A 22,014-nucleotide genomic window follows, 5' to 3' on the forward strand; every position below is an offset into this window, starting at 1 on the left:
AAATCCCCTTCGAATACTGAATCGGGGCCTTTAAATTTAGCATCTTGGTTTGAAACTAGTGATTATCACAAATCTGAGCCCAAAGTCTTGTTTGACAAAGATTATAGTTTGGCTAAATAGTAATTTTTGGAAAATTTATTCATAAATAAAGGGCATTTGTCTTAGAGGTCACTGAGACAGTAAGTGCAGTATCTTCCTTGCTTCCTATTAGTATCAAGCAAGACATCAAGGAAGAATTGGTGATATTAAAAGCAAGAGAAATTCAGAGGTGGGGCCAGAAGGAAAATGCCAAATAATAAGTGATTATATAAAACAAAAAATGTGAAGAAAAAATAGAGCAGTGATCTGTCTGCAAGCACTAGACAGAGCAGGCAGAGTGATCACTTGTCAGCAGTCAAACTTGCTGAGTGTTTAGTAGCACTTATTATGTTCAGCAGAGAAATTAGCAAGTGTTTTAATTTTAAAAAGAAAAAAATTATGACTATCAAATATAACAAGGACTGCATAACTTAAATGACAGCTGTGCTCATCTCCTTCAGAGTGAGGTTTGAAAAATATTTCAGGTACTTAGCTCTGAATTAGGTCATTGGCAAACTGGAAAGAAAAACACTGGGTTTTCTTCTAATCTGTGTCAGGTGCAGTGGTTGTATCCATGTAGTAGCAGCTAACAGGATGTTTGAGCACGTGACAGTTGTTGTCCATGTAATCCTGTGGAAAGTGGTAGTTCTATACGTGCATGCAGGCACGCTCTCTTCACAGCCACAAATAGAAACTCCCACTCAAGGAGGGGGAGAGGAAGCATATTAAGAAGTTTCTATTATGAAGCAAAGACATCTGTTGAAGCTGAGGGCTTTTTGTAAATGTAGGAAAGCTGTTATCTGCAGCTCTTGGCAGAGCTGCTTGGCTCCTGGAAATGTGATGTACATCCCCTTTTTCCCTGGCTACTGTGCAGCTAGGGAAAGGGGGGATGTGCAAGGGTTGTGAATATTTCCCTCTCACTTGACCTGGAGCAAACAGGCTCTTCTGGGGTAGTGCTAATAGCCAGATGATATTCAAAACCTGGTGTTCTAAGAAAAGGGTGGTAGGATTGTGTACCTATGTAAAAGACCATTGTGTTACCACTAAGCCTTGTCTGTGAGACCAGATGCTTTCAAGAACTACTTCTGGTTCAGAGAGGGTGGAGAGCCAGAATATTTACATGGGTTATAAGTTTAAAAAACGTCAAAAACTAATGTGAGTGTAATTGCTCTAATTAAGAATATTTTATAGTTAAAAACCTAGTACTCGTGTAATCTTTTTATTGGCATAGAACTAGGTACCTTGTGAGGGGGTTCATTTTCTGTCAAGAGAGACATCTAAGCCATCTTTTGGAGACACCGGTATTCTTTTTCAATTTTTTATTAAAAAGGGATCTTGAGGGAAATAATTTGGGCTTAAATGCCTAAAAGGTAGAACTGAAAATTAGATCAGATGAATCCTACGTCATATCTTCAGCCTAGTTATGTTGTAAATCCAATTTTTGGTGTAAAATTATGTCTACTTACCTGCTTAGTTTTCAAGCTGGAAGTGCATATTAAGAGTTAATCACTTAGCAGGAGCTGAATCATCCTCCTCTTGGGATTTACAGGCCTTAGGCAAGATTATGCTTCGACTTCAGCATCTGTGTCAAGGCACACTTCCAGCGTCTCTCTGCATGCGGGAAAGAAAGGGACATGTGGTGACCAGGAATATGATCGCTATAGTCTTGAGGACGAGGAAGAGTTTGACCACCTTCCACCTCCACAGCCACGTCTGACTCGCTGCTCCCCCTCCCAGAGAGGGATCCCTCACTCGCAGACTTTCTCCAGTATCCGGGACTGCAGGAGAAGCCCTACTTCCCCACAATTCCCTACAAATACTTATCAGCAACCCTACTACTCTCCTCAAGCCCAAACTCCAGATCAGCAACCAAATAGGATTAATGGAGGTGGGTTGCATGCTTTCCTGAGAAGTGGTCTTCTCTCTGCGTCAAGTGCCAGTTCCGTTTTGTCCATAAATTGTGACAAATAATTTAAGCCTGTGTGGATGATTAAAAAAAATATGCTATTGTTAAGCATTTGTTTGCTACAAAATGTAATCTGTGACCTGGTCCTGAAAGTTGTTGCTTTAATCTGTTTTAAAATGCTGCAAGGATGACCACGAATGAAGAAAGAAGAAGAAAAGGAAAGAAGAGCATGTTTAACAGACTATTAGTTGGTTAGAAGAACTGATCGTGTTTCAAGCTTGGTATGCATGTCCATCGTGGATACAGTTACATACAAATCAGGGGTTTCAGATTTTCATTCTCTTTCTTATTCCTGAGCTTGCTGTTAATGCATCTGTGCTGTGAATCCAGGATGAGTGCTTATGGCAGGGGTCAACACCTTGCTCCTGTTCTAGGTCTGATAGGGCTGACCGTTAAAGTGGTGGGAGATACTGTCACTTCCAAACTATCCTGAGACATTGCTGCTTTTTTGCACTGCATTTGAAATGTATTCCAGAGCCTCTGGAAGATTTTTTTTGGTGCTTACTCATGATTTAAGTTTCCCTACGTTATTGCTGTTAACTACTTTTCTTTTCTTGTTATGATCACAATTTTCGTCCTTCTGCTGTGTCTTACTTTCTTATTTCTTCAGTCTTTCCTCCAAGCTAATTCTAAGCAGTCCATTTCTAGCCAAGGTCTTGTTTGTAACATTACAGGTTACAGCTCACCCTTGGGCAAGAAAATAAACGTGTTGTTCAAAACAACACACAGTTGCTATTTATAGTGCTACAGGTATGCATGTTGCTTTTCTGACAAATAAGACAAGACAGGTTGGTGCCAAAAGCACTTGCATTCAAAGTAAGCCATGTCGTGGAAGTATAATTGACAAGTGGCAGTATATAAGAAAAGCTGATGTTAGCAGAGGGTAGAGCAACGTGGGTGTCTGTTGGTGCAGCATGTATGCCATATTAATTTCAGTGTTATTTTTCTTGCAGGTGAGGTACAAGAATGGGACAGTATTGCTGGGCTTGCAGAAATGTTGGGAGATAGAAAGGGAAGTTATGCAGCATTTTTGTTTCAGGAAGGACAGGATGTAGTTTTGCTTTTTTTTTTTTATTATTATTATTTCTTTTTTTTTATGTGGCCCTCAAATGTTCCATGTCAGTGGAACTTAAGCATTGGATTCCCACATGGAAACCTTTAGGGCATTAGAAACACTCCCAGTTTATTAACTAGCAAGTCTATTAACGTAAAAGACCATCAATTTTACCACCTGGTTGACTTTTTTTTCGAGAACTTTGAGGTGTTGGATAATGTGTTTGGTGTCACCCAGAAGTTGGACATGTGTGATTTCAGTTACCTGCTTGGAGGAATGGCAGACAGTCTTATACCACTATCTTTAGAGGGGAATTGTCTCTTCAGTTTCTACACTTTCAGCCGCTGACTCATGCAGCTCTGATCCATATAAATGGCAAATACTGATGGTGAGAAACATTTTACTTTGACTGTGTTCTTTTGGCAGACAAAGAGACAAGGAGTAAAGTGTTCACTGTGTTGAATATGTCTGAGTAGTATTACATCATCATCTCATTGGCACTTCCCATCTTGGCAACAGTTTAATTGTCTCTCAAGAACTGCTGCAGATTGAATGGAGATAGACTGCAGAATAGAAATTTGTCTGATGCTCAGTATGGTGGATTATGGTATGTTCCACACTGTTAACAGTTTACCAAGGCAAATGAGAAAGAGGGATGTGATAGATGGAAGAGCTGAACTATTTTGTTTCTGCCTTCAGTATATGTGGAAAGTATGATCCGTAATTAATAAAGATCGTACATACCACATGCTGCTGGTCTTGGCCATTCCAACAGTCTTCCTGAATCTTTCTTCCTCTCTCTTCCTCCAAAGAGATCACATGTATTCTTGTATATGCTGTCAAGGGTCTGGCCCCTGTTTCATCTGGTCATTCATAGAGCTCTCCATAAAAGAAGAGTAAGCAGCAAGTAACTGTTGAATTTTGACACTCTGTCCGGGGTGGAAAAACAGTATTTAGCTTTGACACAAAGTCTCCTCCAAACTAGTCTCTGTGTTTAGTTTGATTTTTTGCTTCTAGGCAAATGGTGTGACAGATACTGCCCTGCCTGCTTCTAGTGATGTTTGTTTACTCTGGTTGAGGTACTTAATTACCTGCACTGTAACAAATATGCTAAAGGTGTGATAAACATGGAAAACTTCCATAATTCTTTTCAGAGTATAATATTGGTTGCCTGATGAGAAGCTTCTACATTTAGATTCTGAGATGTGGGTGCCCACCTGTGTATGAACGGCCCAATTCAGCTGTCCACACAGAGCTACATGAGGTACTTTTATGCCCCCTGGCTTCACCATCGCCCTGTGTCAGTTCTGTTTAAATGCCATAGACAACCCAGGATTTGTCAGATGTCATGAGGTACCTCTACATAGACACTTGTGCACTAGTTGTCTAATCTCTCCCTATAACCAGTGGTGTGTTTGTTCTCCATCCACAGGTTTGTATTTAGGTAGCAGAGAAATTGTTTACAGTTTCTGGCACCCTGCTAATCTTCTGCCTTTGCTTGGGGTGAGAATAGGCTCACAGATGTTTTCCAGCTGTGTTTGAAGCCATAATTTTGAGCTTCATAATTGTTCCTGCCAATGTACTATAGCAAAGTGTTGCCCCTGCTGTAGTTTTGATGCTCTGCCCTGTTTTAAATTGCTGTACAAAAAAAATTAAATATATACTTCTGGTTTAATATAGCACACCATTTAGCCCACACTCTCAGGCCCAGGTTCTTTATCTTGTCTTATCCCACCCATGTCAGAGTGAGTGGTGCCAGTCACGTTTACTGCCAGTCCCCCACAGCTTGCTGTATTGAAAGGGTCTTGGTAAACAGTAGCATAAAGTGGCAGATACGAGAAAATGTATGTATATTGTGAAATATGTTACGATGTGTTTAAGGTGTCTTTGGGGCCACTTGTAGCATAGGCAGTAGGTGTACCTGTTAACCTCTTACACAACATTTTTGCAACTGTTGCCTGTAGAGTGTGTATGTTATCTTTGCTTTCTAATAGGTTTTATTTCCAGTTCTGGCAAGAATACACTAAATAGAAAAGCTTTGTATGAAATAGGTTTGGGGGTTTTTTGTTGTTTAATTGCACACGCTCCCTAAATCAGCCGAATTGTCTATAATGATGAGTTACATCAGAAAAATTCCATTTGTGAACTTTTTAAGGTATTCTGGTTTTCAAGAATTTTGTAATCAATTAGTGGGTCAGTAATAGATAATTTAAAGAAGATCTGAGAGAGGAGGTGAATAGCTTTTGAGTATCTGTTGTAATTAGCTAAGGTGAGTCCATCTAGTTAGTTTGTGTTTTATAATTTGATAAAGCTTTTAATATGTTTACAATGGAAAGATTTATGTTTATACCTCTCATTTCTCTAATTTGAAGAAGTTAATAGTTAGCAACTTAAAATGTTGCTATCTATTAACATCAAGAATACTTTACATATAGTCATTTTCATATAACAAATGCAACCAAAAGTCATAAAACCAGGCTGTTTTCTGCTTCATGTTGTCCATAAATATGCACTTCTTTTACTTACTGTGACACAGAAGTAGTTGCTTTCATTTTAACTTTTTAACAAATATAATTTATTTCTATTTAATAATTTTATTTTTTTAATAGATGTTAGTATTTATGCCTTTTATTACTTCTAATTTTCTGAAACTAGAAGTAACAGAACTATAGTGCTGTGAAATCATCCAGAGTAGTCAAAATGCAGGATAGACAAGTTACTGAAAATGGGATTGATTTTCTTGTGTTCAGGCCCACTTTCCAGCTCTTGAGATCAGCTTACTCATAAACTTTTATCCTGGAAACCCTTATTTCTGTGCATTTTAAGGGTCCATTTTTATAATGCTTGAAAATTGACAACTTTGTATTTTGGACAAATTATTCCTGGTAAAGAAAGAACTTATAATACAGTAAGAAGGGGCAGATGAAAATACGTCATTCATGGAGTAGCAGTGCATTCTGTCTGGTTACTTTTAATATATATTTTCCATTACCTTTTTGTGTTGTTTTTTAAGTTTCTACCTTGGCTTAGACCTTCATAAACCAGGCCACAGATACCATTCACTTGAAAAATTTTGCTTTTATTTTCCAGAAATTACTAGTTATGAGTTAATTTATTGCCTGCTCTTCTGGGGAGTAATATTTCTCAGGCAAAATATTATGAACATTATGGGCTGTTGCACTCTTTCCTCATTTTGAAAGCTGCAAATGTGGTTTCTGTTTGTTGTTTGGGTTTTTTCAAAGCAGACTGCAGGCAGATACAGAAGAGCAGCATTTCAGGGGCAGTAGATTGGTGTTTAGATATATATCAGTTCAGTGCAGACTAACATTGATTTGTGTGTTTGAAGAGGTGGGAAAAAGTCTGTTCTTACTAATTTATGAAGTGGTTTTCTGCTCATAACCTCTCTTGTTCAGTAAGAAACGGAGAATTCTTTCTAGGAACTTGTTGCAGACTTTATTAAAGAAAACAAGAAAAATAATCTTACTTTGCTACCTTTGAAGTTACATTGAGAATAATGATCAGTGGGAGGAGTCATGGAAGGATAATGGAAAAATCTTTAATTGGCTGTAACTGACTGTGGTGGCAAACATATGCATGTGAAACCGGGGTGAGATGAAGTAATAGTTTTGAATAAAACATTTGACATTAGAGAAATGTAGGTATTGGCAATCATGAAGAATGGCATCGCTCACTTAACTTCAGGACTTTTAGTTTTTAATCCATATTTGCATTTTTACCACTGTCTATTGTATCAGCTGATGACTCCACAGACCATTAATAAGACTGTGGTGTGTTTGGGATGTCATAAATGTTATAACTATAACAAACGTAATGCAGGTACTGATCTCAGGTCTTCTTCACATCAGCTTATTTGTGCATACAATACAGATAAGGCAGAATTGAATTTGCAGGGTTTATGTAAAGGAATTAAATAAGTGTAAGAAATTGCTAACGTAGCTCGAACAGTGATATATTGCCGATAATAATTCTTATTCGTTGTATCACATTCCTTAATGATACTGCACTTTTGGCAAGGCTCATGAGTCATTTTGTTCAAGTAAAACATTGCCAACACTTGCAGAGAATAACAATGAAGGAATAAATGTGTTTTAAGACACTTCACTGTAGAGTCATCTTAAGCCCTCCTTGCAAGGAGAGCCTCATTGGCTGAGGTATCTTGGCAGATAGAAGATGATACTTATCAAGAACTGCTACAGAAGTCCCCATCTGGCAGCCCACCAAGAGTGCACCTCTTCTGGGGCAGATTTGCTTCGAGGGCAAGGTTTGTTTGCGTGCTGCATGGACATTAATCTGCAGCTGGTGATAGTATTAGGTCAGGGAAGGGGAAAAAAAAGAAGCAGTGGAATGGGGACAGCCACCAGCGGTGCTGGGATCAGAAGACAGAAGGCAGGTGCTGCCTGTTCTGGTCTCCTGCCAGGAAGAAGCTGGGCCACTGATCCCAATCTGACTTCAGAGAAGAGATAGCATCAGTAGAAGAGCTTCCTGGAAAAAGTCAGAACTGAAGCAGCTGAGTAAGAGGCCAACTGCTGTCTTCACTGTAATTTTGTGGAATGTTTTACAAAATAAGGGACACTTCTGCCTCCTTTTCAACCTGTTTCTCAGCAGTAGTGAATATGGTCTGTGCTGAGGGGTGACCTTTTCATGCACATTTTCCATTGAGGGCAGACGATCCTGTATTTCACAATTCCCAGTTTTTCTTGTGCTGTAGACAGTGGGCTAATTCAGCATGGATGCTACATATGGGAAAAAGTGTAAACATGCAGTAGATGATTTTGGTGTTTCATTCTACTGCAGATATGTGAAACAAGGGCAGTGTATGCCCCCTAAAGAATGCTCGTGAAATAACAAGCACGTGTATATGCACGAGTTATTATGAGAACGTCATAGTAACCAGGAATGAGTTATTAACTCCCCTTGCATGACCTATTCTTGAATTTTTTTTCACACTTCAAATATTTCAGCAATACAATGTCTGTAGGTCATGCTATTATATCTCAAAGAAGGCTGGGAAAGGTGAAGATGCCATCTGTGATGCTTTATGTGGCTTCATGCTGCTCAAGAATCATTTTTGCTTCAGCCTTAATCATAGTTGAGACTCATTAATGGGTCACAGTAACTATGGATGCTGTAGAACCACGGAATCATTTAGGTTGGAAAAGATGTCTGAGATTATCAAGTCCAGCCTTCACCTGATCACCACCTTGTCAACTAGAACATGGCACTAAGTCCACTTCCAGTTGTTTCCTGAACCAGGTGTAGGTCCTTTGGAGTCCCTAATCCCTAGTGTTATTATCCACATCTTCCTAACAGAACAAGCTGCAAGGAACTGATCTTTTTTTAGGTTTGCCACTGAACCAGATAAGTGCAGAAGAGGTAGCAAAAACTGTAGCAAATTTCAGCATTCAACATAAACAGGACTACTTGAGCAAATTATTTCTCACCTGAGAATACATCTCAACTCTACTCCTTCACTTCTCCTTTCTGTTAATTTTCTCATCAGTCTCAGGAGAGCAAAGAAAAGAGGTCTGGAAAGGAAGCATTTGCTACTGGCAACTTGGAAAAATATTTTTGTTTTCTTATATATTTCCAGCAAGCTTATACCTAGTCACATCTCTGTGAAATAAGTCACATTCACTGGCCTGAAATAATATTTAAATCACATAACTCCTACCGTCTGCTTCCATATATTAAGCTCACAAGTGCCAGCATTTCATTTACAAATAAAACGTCTGTAAGACTATTTCCACAGTTCTTAGGAGGGGAGCAGGTGACAGAACAAACTTCAAGAAAGAGATGAAAGAAGATGCATCATCCAAGGAGATGAAAGCTGCAAAATGCCATCAGGGCGAACGTTTCTGGGTTTTCCCCAAACACAAAACTGACCTGCTATTTTCATTGCTTTTCAGGGCCATTTATCTCAGCAGACACAAGGACCCATCAAAGAAGTAATGCAGCTGATTGATGGATGAGAATTTGCAGGTGCAGCAGGAATCTGCTGCCTGAGGACTGAATGAATCAGCAGCAGAGCAGACTGCTGGAACAAGAAGGGACTAATGGAGAGGAGGCAAAAGATGTGGCCACCCGTGACATGGAGGAAATCCAGGCTACTTTTGTACCTATTTGTCTGCTGTTGTAGCTGCATCCACTGGACAGTTGAAGGCGCAGGTTGTGCCTGGTGTGGCTAATGCAGTCCCTGAGTCGAAGAGCATGTAGAGTCTTAAGAACTTCTGCTATACAACATGATATTAGAAAAGCTGTTTTATGCAGTGCCATCTTCCTACCACCATCCAGCTGCTCAAACGTTTTTTGCCAAGTTCTGTAGTGTTGACCAAGGATTTCAGGACCTAGGACTTTAAAGGGTAGGCTAGAATTAACAGTAGCTACAGACATCCCATATTCATGAATTTTCTGCCACTCTGGGCCAAGGATTGCATCACAGGAGGACAGTTCCCTTTTCAGTTTGCAAAATCCATGAGTATTTTGGAAAAAAGAGACATGCAGTAGCTGTGTGGATGCCATTGTTTGCATCTCCAGGACAGTTTTAGAAGCCTGATAACTTTTATCATTGTTTCATCAGTGATATTAATACTTACCACCTGACTGAACCACAGTGGTAATCATTTTGCTAATGTTCATTGCAATGCCGTTGACAGTTTCAGTCTGCCTGTGTCAGTAATTAGTCACTAAAGTACAACTCTAACTCTTTGGTAAAGCATTACCCTTTAAGTGGTTCTTTATTAGGATTTGGCCAGGGATTCAGATCTTGCATTTCCTTTTTCTGCTGGAGATGCCTTGCTGTGACACAGTTTGCTGGAGTTACACAGGCATCACGTATGTTGAAGTTACTGTTAGTGACTCCTGATAACCTGCATAGATAGAACTGTACTGTCACTTCGTATTACTTTTCACTTGTTAGCAGCTTTAAGGATTAGAGAAGCTCATGGTGGTGCTAAATAGGTTATGTGTTTATGTGGACTGAGCGACAGAGATTTCTGAATAAATATGTTTTTTCTGTGGACTGAACTTGCCCTGCGTGAGCTAGGAGGTCGACCCATACCAGCAGTTCCAAGCAGTGTCATGTATTGTTCCTGTGCATAAAACCAAAACATCAATCTGGAAATGCCCTGCTTGCTGTTGGAGAGAGCAGTTGTAGCTGCCTGTTACAAGACAAGCATACCCCTGCTTTCTGCTGCAGTGTAAGAACTGTGGACAAACATCTGCCAGGAACTGGAACCTACGTCAGGAACAGGAGCTGGTGGCCTGTATGCTGACCATGGTACCAGGAAAGACACAGCCACCTCAGCAGGGCATACCGCTGCTCCTCAGCCTGGCCAACAGGCAAACCTTTGGTGGTGTGTTAATGATAGTTTAATAAAAGACCCATTATTTCCCCACAGCGGTTATTTACTGAAGTCTGTCATGTCACAGGAGGCAATTCAGACCAGGTCATTCAGTCTGTACCTTTCTGCCCCTGCCAGTCTCTTCTGATTATACAGAACTGAATCATCTCCTTTTGGCCCAGCAGCAGAAGAGACCAAAAGAGCATTACCTGATGCTGTTGTGGTTGGGAAGTCTTGAGATGTCAGACTTGGTTTCAGCTTCTCTCTCTCCACATCAGTTAGTGTGAGTGGAGTTGCAGATGTCTTCTGACCTCTTAAGACACTTGCCTTAGCTGTTGAACCTGCCCCAGAAACGTTTGGGGCATTTGCAGCTTTCTTTTTGTGGAAGGCCCTACAGACCTATTCTGAAAATGCTTATCAAATCAGGTACCACAAGTGAGGTAGGAGGGAGAAGCATGAGATTTGAAAATTCTGATGTCAACCCAGTGCTCCAGGCAACTGAACAGCATCAAGACTTCATAGGTTTTGCACGTGGCCACCTGCAGAAACTTAACATACTAATAAGGTTAGGTTCTGAATGGAATTTTTTAGCATTTCATTGGCACCTGAAAGCAAGACTTTGGTCACTTAGGATGGATTCATCTCACCAGTCTTTAAACATCCAGAGTGTAAATTCCCGTGTCTGACTGTCACTGCAGCCTTGCTTTTGTATTCTCTGCGAAGAAACGCATCTGACCTACTTTACACATCTGTGTGAAACTTACCCGTATTATGACATTTTATTGTTTAAATCCTTGCAATTCTGCAAATGTACTGCTTCTTGGTGTCTTTAAAATTACTTGTGAATAATCGTGGTGTAAAAATAGTCAGTAGCATTTTCATATTACTCCTGCAGAACAAAACCTCTCTTTGTTTTGAAGTAATTTGTTATAATTTTGGTTTTCTACAGAAATTACTTGGAGGCTGCTTGTGTTTGTTGGAAATTCTGACCTGACTGTGGATGTTGTCTTCTTTTGCTTCAGATAAACTTCGAAGAAGCATGCCTAACCTCACTCGGATGCCAAGTACCCCCACCATTAACAGTAATGCTGGCTTTGCTGGTTCTCCCGTCACTGTGAGGAACAGTCAGAGCTTTGACTCCAATTTACATGGAGCGAGTAATGGGATTTCAAGGATGCAGTCAAGTAGTAAGTACCTGTGTTTTTAGGCTGCATGCAAGGAATTGATGGAGTGGTAAAATACACGTCTCAGTCACTGATCCTTTGTTCTGTGAAAAAATGAAAAGCAAACTGTTCTTTTTGCACCAGATTTTAATATAACTCAGGATTTCAAAATTTCTGTTGTTGAAAGCAAATTTTGCCAGTCTTGTTATTGAACATTTCTTCACCTTTTTTTTTCTTTGCCCAGTCATCTTGTGCCAACTTTAAAACTGAAATTTTGATAATAAGTAGTAGTAGTATTGTAGAAGCACCAATAATCCAATTAATTCACGTAAGTTTACATTTTTAGTTTTGGTGCTACAATTAAAAACTGCTTTTCTTGATACTGTATGCAGTGTTGGGTTTACAGTCCGCTGTATAAATACTATCTTAAAATACATGACCTGTCCCCTACTGAACTTGAGCCACTTTCTTCCAAGCAAATGTAGTAAACATTGTATCCTTGAGTATAATATACTTGTTGAGTGGGGAAATTAAAATGACTGTAATTGGTTTAATTTAGGTGTCTTCTTGATGGGGGAAATGAAAGGAGTATTGATCTAGTGGATGCTGAATTATTAATGTAGAACGTGAACAAAATCGATCAAGATCCAAACCCATCTTTTTTAGCACAGTGCTTGAGGTACTCTGAGAGGAAATGGAAAAAGTGTATTTCATTGGACGTAGACAGAAGAAAGGATTTAACCTATGCCTTCCATGTCCCGTGAGACTTTGGAGGGAGAAGTTGGAAAAAACTTCAGGTGTTTTCTTTCAAATTTGAGCAGAATTTACAAATGTCTTCAAAACTTTTAAATTACATCTTTTCTGGAAAATATTCTTGACTGATGGATTTATTTTGTTGTATTTTTTTTCCTGTATTTTTTTCCTGTTTGAATAGGAGAATGGAAGTAGTTCAGGTTCCCACATGAATTTGCATGGTATTGCATTGAGAGTTTAATTTTATTTAATATTTTAGAAATCTCTATTTCTCTGTGTATTTATACTCTTATATATCTGTGTGTATATAAAATGTAATTTTTCTGAAGTAATTTTTTAAAAAAAAAACATTTCTAATAAATGGCTGCACTGGGGTACTTTAGGAGCTGTTATGATCAGAGTTCCTTGACAATATGTTGCCAATATAGTTTAAATGAATCACAGCCCTGAAATTTCTGCTGATTTGAATTTAAATGATTTTAAGATGTCCTTTTTCAAAGACTTGAAAACTGATTGCTCTAGACACGCTGTGTTAGTTTATGTGCTTCAGGCTTTTGACAGTTCGCTTTTGATACATGGACTCTGAAACTGATGCATGTCAAATGTACACCAGAGGGCAGGATTGGATAGAAAAATCTATATATAAAGCTTCTGGAACTCAGAGCATTGATTTAAAATGATAGTTTACATAACATCAGCCTTGGAATGTGCTGCTACATTCAAGACCTTTTTATAGCCTTTTTATTGTTTTTATACAGAAAGCTTAGACTTCTCTGATGCTTCATAATACTTGAATGTGGTTCTTGCAAGATGTAGTTCTTGCAAGCCACCTTCCAAAAATAGAAATGATCTAACAGTGATTAATTAATTTATACCTTTAGCAGTTTCTCCTGTTTAAAGTTCTGATTGTGTAGATGGATTTAGTGTGCTTATAACAGCTAATGAAACCCCTTTGAGGGGAGAAAGAAGGATGAATATGAGCCACTATTTTTGTTCAGTATGGGGGTGGAACACAGTATTTTAGTTCAGTGCAGGGTTACTGGATACAGCATTGGATCCAAGGGGTTTTTGAGCAGTTCGTAGTCAGTAAGTAAATGGTACGGTGATGTGTTTATCCCTATTCCGATCTATCTAGAAATGAACATTACTACTTGGCCTTATTTGTTGCATAGTGACCTTCTTACTTCCTTTTCTATCAATTTTTGCAGTTCCATCACCAGGACAGCTTCAGCACCGAGTTCACAGTGTGGGACATTTTCCAGTGTCTGTCAGACAGCCTCTCAAAGCTACTGCCTACGTAAGCCCAACCGTACAAGGTAGTAGTAGCAGTAGCAGTAGCAGTCTTCCAGTGTCCAGCAACTCGCAGTTATATTCTAACACTGGGATCCCAATGCCAAACAAGACTGCCAGTCAAGGGCTTGTGGGGCGCAGTGCTCTTCCGAGACCATCGCTGGCCGTCAATGGGAGTGGCATTCCCAGAAGTAAAATTGCACAGCCAGTTCGAAGGTAAGAGTTAAACAGGCCTCTGTCCCTGTGGGGATGGCTTAGGCTGAAATTGTGGGATTTTGTTTTCTTCCTGCACATGAAGCTCTAAAACGTAAGAGTTTCTGTCTACCAGTGGGGCGTCACTGAATGGGCAAAGGTTTCTTGCCAGAAATAGTGAGGGACAGTGCTTGCTGGTAGCCCTTAGTAAACTATGATAATTGATATTGTGCAATCATATATAAATAAGAATGGACTGCCACCCATCAATAAGAAATCAAACCAAACAGAAACCTCATATCATGAACATATGTGGCTTACCTTCTTCCAGACATGTGCCAACTGCTATTTCAGTGTCACAGAACGAGCAAATCTTAGAGTACTCAAATAGAAAGAATTGCATCCCTGTTGTTGTAAATGGCAGTAGACTGTAAAAATATGAGTTGTGACATTACACATTGTGAGGAAGGAAATATCCTAGATAGTACAGTCTTGGGTTGAACCACCATCTTTTCCATTCTAGCTGGGAGACAATAGGCAAACAGGGAATCCTGGAGTATCACATACTTGCAATGAACCGTACTGTTAAGCAAATGCATTTTTGCATTTTTCCAAGAGAATTTAATCTCCAAATGAATTATTTTTAAATCAAGCAATAAAATAAACTTGAGGAAGGAGACTGTGTTTTAATCACCTTATCACAGCTGGGAGTTAAACTCTAGCTGCATGTTCTGTAATTAATAGGTGATGAAGTTTCTCAAAGAAAACCTCTGTCAACTTGTGTTAACTCTTCCAACGGTTTCTTCCCATTGCACACTCCCATTCCCATCCCTCCTCTTGTGAGGGCCTGCTGTGTGACCACCTCGTTTTCTGTTGGATGAACTGTCACTGTTTAGCTCTCATCATTTTTATACTTTTCACTACATACTAGCTATATCCAGAATAAGCTCAATTGTTCACATTCTCTCTTTGGTTGAGTTACTTGGGGATTACACTGATGTGACTGACAACGGATTTTGACCAACTGCAGTGAAACTTTGATAAAGAGCTGTCAGGTTTCTTCTTTGATGAAGACTGTACCATGAGATTTCTATTATAACCTCCTTTGCTCTCAGCTGGAACTTTCTCAGTTAGAGTTCTTTATAGTAGAGGGTTTTCTTTCCTTTTTTCTTTTTCCTTTCCTCAACTTCATGTTCTTATGGAGAGCTCTTAAATCTTTCATAGCAACATGTGAGAAAGTCCCTTGCTATTTTGTAACTTTTCAGACAATATTAAAGAAAAACAAAATTAAGATGTTTCAGTGGGAGGGTGAGACACTGTACTCTCAACACTTGTTTTTATTAGAAGCTGATTCAAATCAGTAAGAAAGCTATTTATAGTCCAAAAAGTCTGGGCTCTTGTCTTCTTTCCTTCAAATGTACCTTAGCAGCATCATATGTTGCCATAGAGCCAAACCAGTGATCCTTGAAGATGGATGGTCTTTGAACTGTGGGAATGACAAGTTTATAGGACTCAAAAAGCACAGGTAGATTGGAGCTCAGCATACAGTTCTTTAATACCCTCATTTAATTTCATTGATGCATGTGGAAAAATACAGGTGGTTTCAGTTCATGTGGACTTTCCTTGGAGGGCATTCAGCCGTCAGGCAGATTTTCTCCCTGTTGGTTTTTATCTCTGTTGTCATTTCTAAGGAATGATATTTCTGATAATCAGTTCAAGACTCTAAACTTCTTTCAGAATCAAACAGTGTTTTTAGTCATGACTTGGTTAAAAGCAGAACAAGTCTTTTGAGTTTTTTGAATAAATCAGATGTTCAGGGAGAAGTGCACATTCAGAGCACATTTGTGTCTTCGTACCTATGGCCAGACTGTTAAGTAGCTATGTTACTGGTATTCTAGATTCTTAAAACAGAATACAGATTATATATATATATAGAGAGAGACATTATATATATATAGACACATTATATAGGGGTTACATTAGGGAACTTCAGTATTTACTGCATAGAATCAAAGGATGAGGGAGTGCTTTTAATAATTTGTAAAATAAAATTATAACAACCAAGATAATTAACTTGGCCAAAAAAATCTTCTCCTTGCCATTCATGCACCCACAAGTAGTGTAAAGAAATTGTGATGGTAACATCCATCTCTTAGCCTTACAAGTAAGGCAGCACCTTTTTTTTCCTTCCTGTTAAAGTGGATCCACACAACCCTCAACCTTTTCCAGCTCCATGCCTGGGGCTTCTTGCAGACCCCTACCTTCCAGTTCTCCAGTTTCTAACCTTCTGCAGTGTGAGAGGCAGCGGAGGCAGCTTCTCACAGGGTAAGGTGAGCTGGGACCTGAGTGGGACAGCTAGGGCTGCCCCACAGTGCCCAAGCAAAAGCAGCGTTGGTGGTGACCAGGGTCAACCAACAGTCCCAGTATCCAGACAAGTCCACAGATGAGACAGGGTCTGCCTAAAGGTAGGAAGTCAATCAGCAGCTCAGGGTCTGGATCATGCCAGATACCAGGCACAGACATGGAAGGAGTGTAAGCACACTTGTAGAGCCAAAGCTAGCTTGTTCCTGCTGCCTTGCACTGGAGTCAATCACTGCAATCCAGCTGGTGATGGAAAAGTAAAAATGGACTACAGACCCTCCAAAACTGTTGTCTCAAAGCACGTGACATCATACTGACACCTTGTGCTTGTTTAAAATGGTTTTCAATGCTGGCACATTTTCTTGTCCAGTGCCCTGTAGCAGAGATTCAACTCTGGATACATGGAAGTATTCTTACAACTGACAGCTGTTTTGAACTTAATTATTCTTTACTTTTGCCCTCTCTGGTTTTTTTTGTTTTGGTTTGGTTTTGTTTGTTTGTTTGTTTTGTTTGTTGTGGGTTTTTGTTGAAGATAATTAAACATAATTTCTTTTTTTTTTTTCTGGAAAAAAAAGGCAGCAGTTGCAGAAAACAGCAGAGGCAGTTCTATGTCTCAAGTTAACTGGATTTATATCAAAGATAAGCGATGCTGCCGCAAAGTGGAGCTACATAAAAGCAGCTTGGCTGAATCTTAAGTGTAACTAACTGTTTTTACTTAAGTACAGTGTTTTTGTCACTAAAAAAGCAGTTATAGCATAGAGGCAAGAAGCTACTCTTTGACTGCCTGCCTGCCTTACAACATACATTACAACATACCTCTGCCTTTTTAATGCCAAAAGCATTTGGAAGGGAGAGGAGGCATCAGTAGCTTATAGCAAAAGCAGAGTAATGTGAAAACAAGGCACAGATTTGGTTTTGTGAGAAATAGTTTCACAGAGTTGAGATACATTATTTTCAGCCAATTCTGGTGTAACAAAATTATGGTTGTGGCAAATTAGAGGTAGAGCCTGCGTTGTCATCAGTGAGTTGGCAGTTGGATCAAATCAGATGGTTGTTTTTCCTTTTTTTAGTCTTATTTGAAATAGTTGCCTCGGTAGTACCTAGAGGGTTTGGAAGATGGTCAGCAAGCATTTTGTAACTCCTCGTTGATGAATGAGAGATGCAGCCCAGGTGTGAGGGTGGGGACCCAGAGGACAGTGAGTTCCCTGCAGAAATGGTAGTGTTGGAGCTGGTGGCTCTCTTGACTGTGGCTGTGGGATGGAAACCCATCATTATGTGTCTTGGATAAGAGGGTCCGGAGCAGAACTTGGTAGAGTTGTTCAACTGATAAAATTCTTTAGTGCCTGCATAGTGTTTTTATAAAGTCCTGGTTTTTCATGAGCATGCTGAGCACAACAACTTTTTGGAGAGAGTTTTCCATTAGATGTCTGCTGCCCATAGTGACAAAAATAAGTTTTTATCGTCTTTAACCCTGAAAAAACAAATCTTCCCATTTAGAGGCATCTCATGCATGATTACAATTTTTCTCCTAATTCCTTTGTACAAATCTTTTATGCTCTTAAGACCATTAACAGTGATGGGGTCTTATTGGAAGTGACCTTGATTTCACCATAGATCTTTACATGTGCATTAACGTGTAACCAGACATATACCAGAGTGATGTCTCTGAGCAAGCCCCAAAGCCAGTGTCACTGCAGAAGTAAATAATGTTTGTTACCTTGATCTTTCACATGAAATATGACTTGTTTTGTCATTTTTTTTCCTATCATTTGGTTAATACAGTTTTCTTCAGCCTCCAAAGCCACTTTCATCACTCAGCACAATACGGGATGGGAACTGGAGAGATGGCTGCTATTGATGAAGGATACCCATCAACAGTGGAAAACAAATAATGCAGATTTCATTACCCAGCTGGCTGGGTAACAATGATTTGGAAAAGGAGGGTCGTACAGTATTATGTCCCCCAGGATCTTAATATGTAACCATCTACAATGTAATGTCATTTTTAAAAATGAACATCTTATCAAATACTAAATGTTGCACTTAATCAGTTACCCGAACAGCTGCACTGTTATCAGATTAACAATGGCAGCGCTGGCATTTGGAACTGAAGTACTAAATGTGTGCAAAGTACAAAAATATTTCCTTGGAAGGAACTGGGAGATTATGCTTTTGGGCAGCTTTGCCATACTGAAGTTCTGAGATAATTTATTCAGTGTAAAGGCATCATGCATTTTATTTTGAATTTGGGGGTACTTATGTATGTGCTTGAATTTTTTTCTGGTGTTTCCAGTACATTTTATTTTGTATACTTAAGTTCATTTTAACTTGCCTGAACCTTGAACAACAGAGAGATAATTTAACTTTTCTGTGCCATAAATAATATTTTTTGGGCAATGTACTTTTTTAGCGCTAGGAACATATCTTACAAAATCTTACCATTGGCAATACAAAGCAGTATATTTATGTTGCAGAAGCACGGAAGAAAGGTAGCATTCACTGGAAATTGTCATCCAACTGGGTCAGCATGGTTTTGTTGGTCCTTCACCATTTGTTCAATTTTTAATTTATTGTCATAGTGTTTTGTATTTAAAATGACCACATATGTCACATTGCATTTACGAAGATACAGTGATCTCTAAAACTACAGTTGATTTTCAGTACTTTATTACAAAGAATAAAATTGTAATGTTTTATTAACAGTTGCTTATGGAAAGTGAGTTTTAATGTGAATAAATCTTTTTGATAGACCTTTTACAAAATTCAATTGCACTAATCAATGCTTTCTTACAATGGCATATGACTTAATATTTGATTACAACTGTGTATACTGCTGTTTTGGAATGTTTCAGGAAATAAAGAATCTATTTCGGCAATAATGCTCTTCTTGAGTATGCAATGTAAACATTGTCAGAATTTAGCAACTGTCATCTACTTAGCTCCTGAAGTTTTTACTTACTTTTTATCAAGATTATGCTGGACTTTTTGCAAATAGTAACTGAGTAATCTGAAAAACTCTTTTTTTTTTCAGTTGTGTTATGAAACCATGGTATGCGTAGAAAACAAATATGTATTATTTTCAAATCAATCTTATTCTTATCTTAAGGGTTTTTTTCAATTTAATATTTAGATTCTGCAAGTGCAAATGTGACTTGCAATGGGAAACAGATTGTGTACCAGGTGAATCTATTACTATGGCTCTGAATTTGCTCGAGGACCTGCTTTTCTTAAAAGGACAAGGTGAAATAAAAAGCAAAGGGGAAGTGTTCAGTGGTGAGTATTACACTGAGAAGTGATGTATGGTAGTGCGGTACTACCCCTGTTCAGCATAACGTTGTTCAACAGAGATAAAGTTAATTTTTCATACTGTAGTTCTTTTAATCCAGTTAAAATCTTTCCCCCCCCCAAAAAAAAGCAGAACTGTTGAAAAAGGTATCAAGAAATATTCCAAAAAAGAAATTATCTCTGCAGAGGTAAGTATTTAAGCAGAAGTATGCCAAACTTATCATATTCATTACAAGCTTTAATTGGAAGAAATTACTGATGGTTAAAGCAGTCAGTCATTTGTGGACAATCTCTGTTGTCTTGAATGGTTTGTCTCACAGACTGACAGTGGTAGGGTTCAGAGCCAGCTTGGGGGTGCTTTGCGTTTTGCCTCTGAGGAGGAGGTCTGTAGAACCTCCTGAATTAATAAGCTCTCCCGGCTTCTGGTGCTAGGGATTTAACGTGATCTTCATAAAAGGTGGATGAAGACCAGTGGCAGTGATTAGCTTCTTCTTATTGCCAGCAGTCCTGGTCTGAACTGTCTCTTCACTCTGTTCACTCCTGCCAGGATTTTATTGCTGTTCCTCCTTTATCTGGAACACCACAGCACTACGTTATTCTCAATTTTTGAAATAGGTAGCAGCTGTTGGAGGTAATACCGAGTTGTACACAGGAGGGCAGTATATACTTTGAAAATATTTTCTTTCGGTAGCTAAAGGTCTTCTCTTTTCCAGGCTCTTGGTTTGAAGCCGGTGCATATGTTTTTTTCCAGTGTTGTCTGTGTGTGATGGATGCCATGTTAAAGGAAGGTGCTCGAATGTGATTTGCATTTTTAAATTTCACACTACAGCATGTGTCATGAACTGGAGAGTCAAGCATCTTAGATATTATGAGCTCTCTGAGAAGATGCAGTTGTTTTGCTTTTTTAGTTATCCCGTTCCCTTGCAATACGCCATGTCAGGATTTGGTAACCTTATAGCTTTGCTATTTTAAGCGTTTTTGTCAAGTGTCTGTCACATGCCATCAGACTTTAGGAGGAAACCCAAGGTATGAGCAGCTTGATCTAAGAATCGACAGAATCACACTTGTTTCAGCTGTGGGCTGTGATACTGCTGCTGTTTGCCTGTAGCTGGTGGGGCTGGCTGTGTCCCCTGAGATTAGCGTCAGTGAACCAGATACTCCTGCACAGTGTTACGTATCTCATGACAATCTCAGTGGAAGAAAACCGTGTGGAATATGCAACACAAACCCACTTCTGTCAGGCTCAGTTTTGTGAGAGGCAGAATCTCCTTCAAGGCAATGGGAAACAGCAAGACCGCACAGTTATCTTTAAAAATAAGGACTCAGACGTATTTTTCACAATGAAAAATTAATGTCTTAAGTGTAAGGGAGTATTTGAGAACTCTCTCCCTTCTCTTTGGTTCTTCTCTTTTGGTCCATGAATGCATATCGCACCACTTTCTCCTTGTTGCTGCATCCCAAAAATTATCTAACTCCTTCTGTCTGGACTGTAGTCTTGGGCTCAGCTCTTGAACTACTGCTTGAGTGTTAACAACCTTTTTCTCAAAGGTCTTTTCCCCTCCCTTTTTAGCCACCGGGGATAAAACCTCTACATATCCAATTATTCAGCCCCATAACTTGTGCACTGTCTTTGACTTTTCTACAGTCTAATATTCTGGTTAAGTCAAAGTCCCGCATTATAAATTGAAGATACGTGTTTCTTTTTTCATCCCTATACATGAAATTTGTTTGTTACCTCCTCACCTGAAGTCATCTTTGGCCTTACAGTGGCTTCAGCCTGTGAGATCTGTCCAAACCGAACTGATAAGATAATTTTCTTGTCTTCCTGCTTTGACCATGTCACTGCTTTGACCACTTCTTGTGTATTGCTACTGATTTTCCTCCCTCTGTCAAGAAGAATTGAGTTGTGATCTACTTGTAATCTTTTACATAGCCATGGACACTTTCCCATCCCACTTCTAGTTTCTCATTGAGTGTTGAAGTGAATTCCCATATCAAAGTCCATGATGTCAACCTGTCTTGTGCCTGCTGCAAGCAAATCACCTCTTGGCACCCTTCTGTGTTGCCCCTCACTGTAGGGGACCCCTACACATCTCCATTTTTAATTCTCCTTCTTACGAGGCTCTTTCTCTGATACAGTACCACTTAAAGCAGGACAACAGTTAAATTGCCAGTGTTGTCATCTTCTGCTTTTGAGCCCACTAATGAATGCTGCTTCATCATTTCTTTTCATTGGTGATTTTTGCTATACCTAAATTGCAAGTCATTGGAGACACGGACTCCTGTCTTTTTCCTTTGTGTTTTTACAGCATGAAGCCTGGTAGGATCTCAGACCCATTATTACAATGCCTGTATAATAACACACATACTAAAAATTAGCATTTTTCTACAGAAAAACACTACTTAAATATCCACTATAAATGATTGGTGAGGTTTCCTAATTAAAAAGAATCGGAGCAGTAACACACTCTCTTGGAAGCGGATCTGTGGTGTTTAATGCTCAGGCATGAC

At 39.2% G+C, this 22,014-nt stretch overlaps 1 protein-coding gene across 1 annotated transcript; it reads left to right on the forward strand.

The window, feature by feature from the left end:
- Positions 1–1,627: 1,627 nt before the first annotated feature.
- Positions 1,628–19,097, forward strand: SLAIN1 (SLAIN motif family member 1; the record flags this gene model as incomplete). The annotated part of the gene is made up of 4 exons (XM_039377951.1): positions 1,628–1,966; positions 11,482–11,646; positions 13,584–13,881; positions 18,001–19,097. Coding segments are annotated over 4 exons (878 nt in total), but the record flags the coding sequence as incomplete, so codon positions are not given.
- Between the last annotated feature and the right edge of the window lie 2,917 nt (positions 19,098–22,014).

Source organism: Pipra filicauda, unplaced genomic scaffold (genome assembly GCF_003945595.2).
Source record: "Pipra filicauda isolate LSUMZ 115617 unplaced genomic scaffold, ASM394559v2 scaffold97_size2427393_pilon, whole genome shotgun sequence".
NCBI classification, from domain to species: Eukaryota; Metazoa; Chordata; class Aves; order Passeriformes; family Pipridae; genus Pipra; species Pipra filicauda.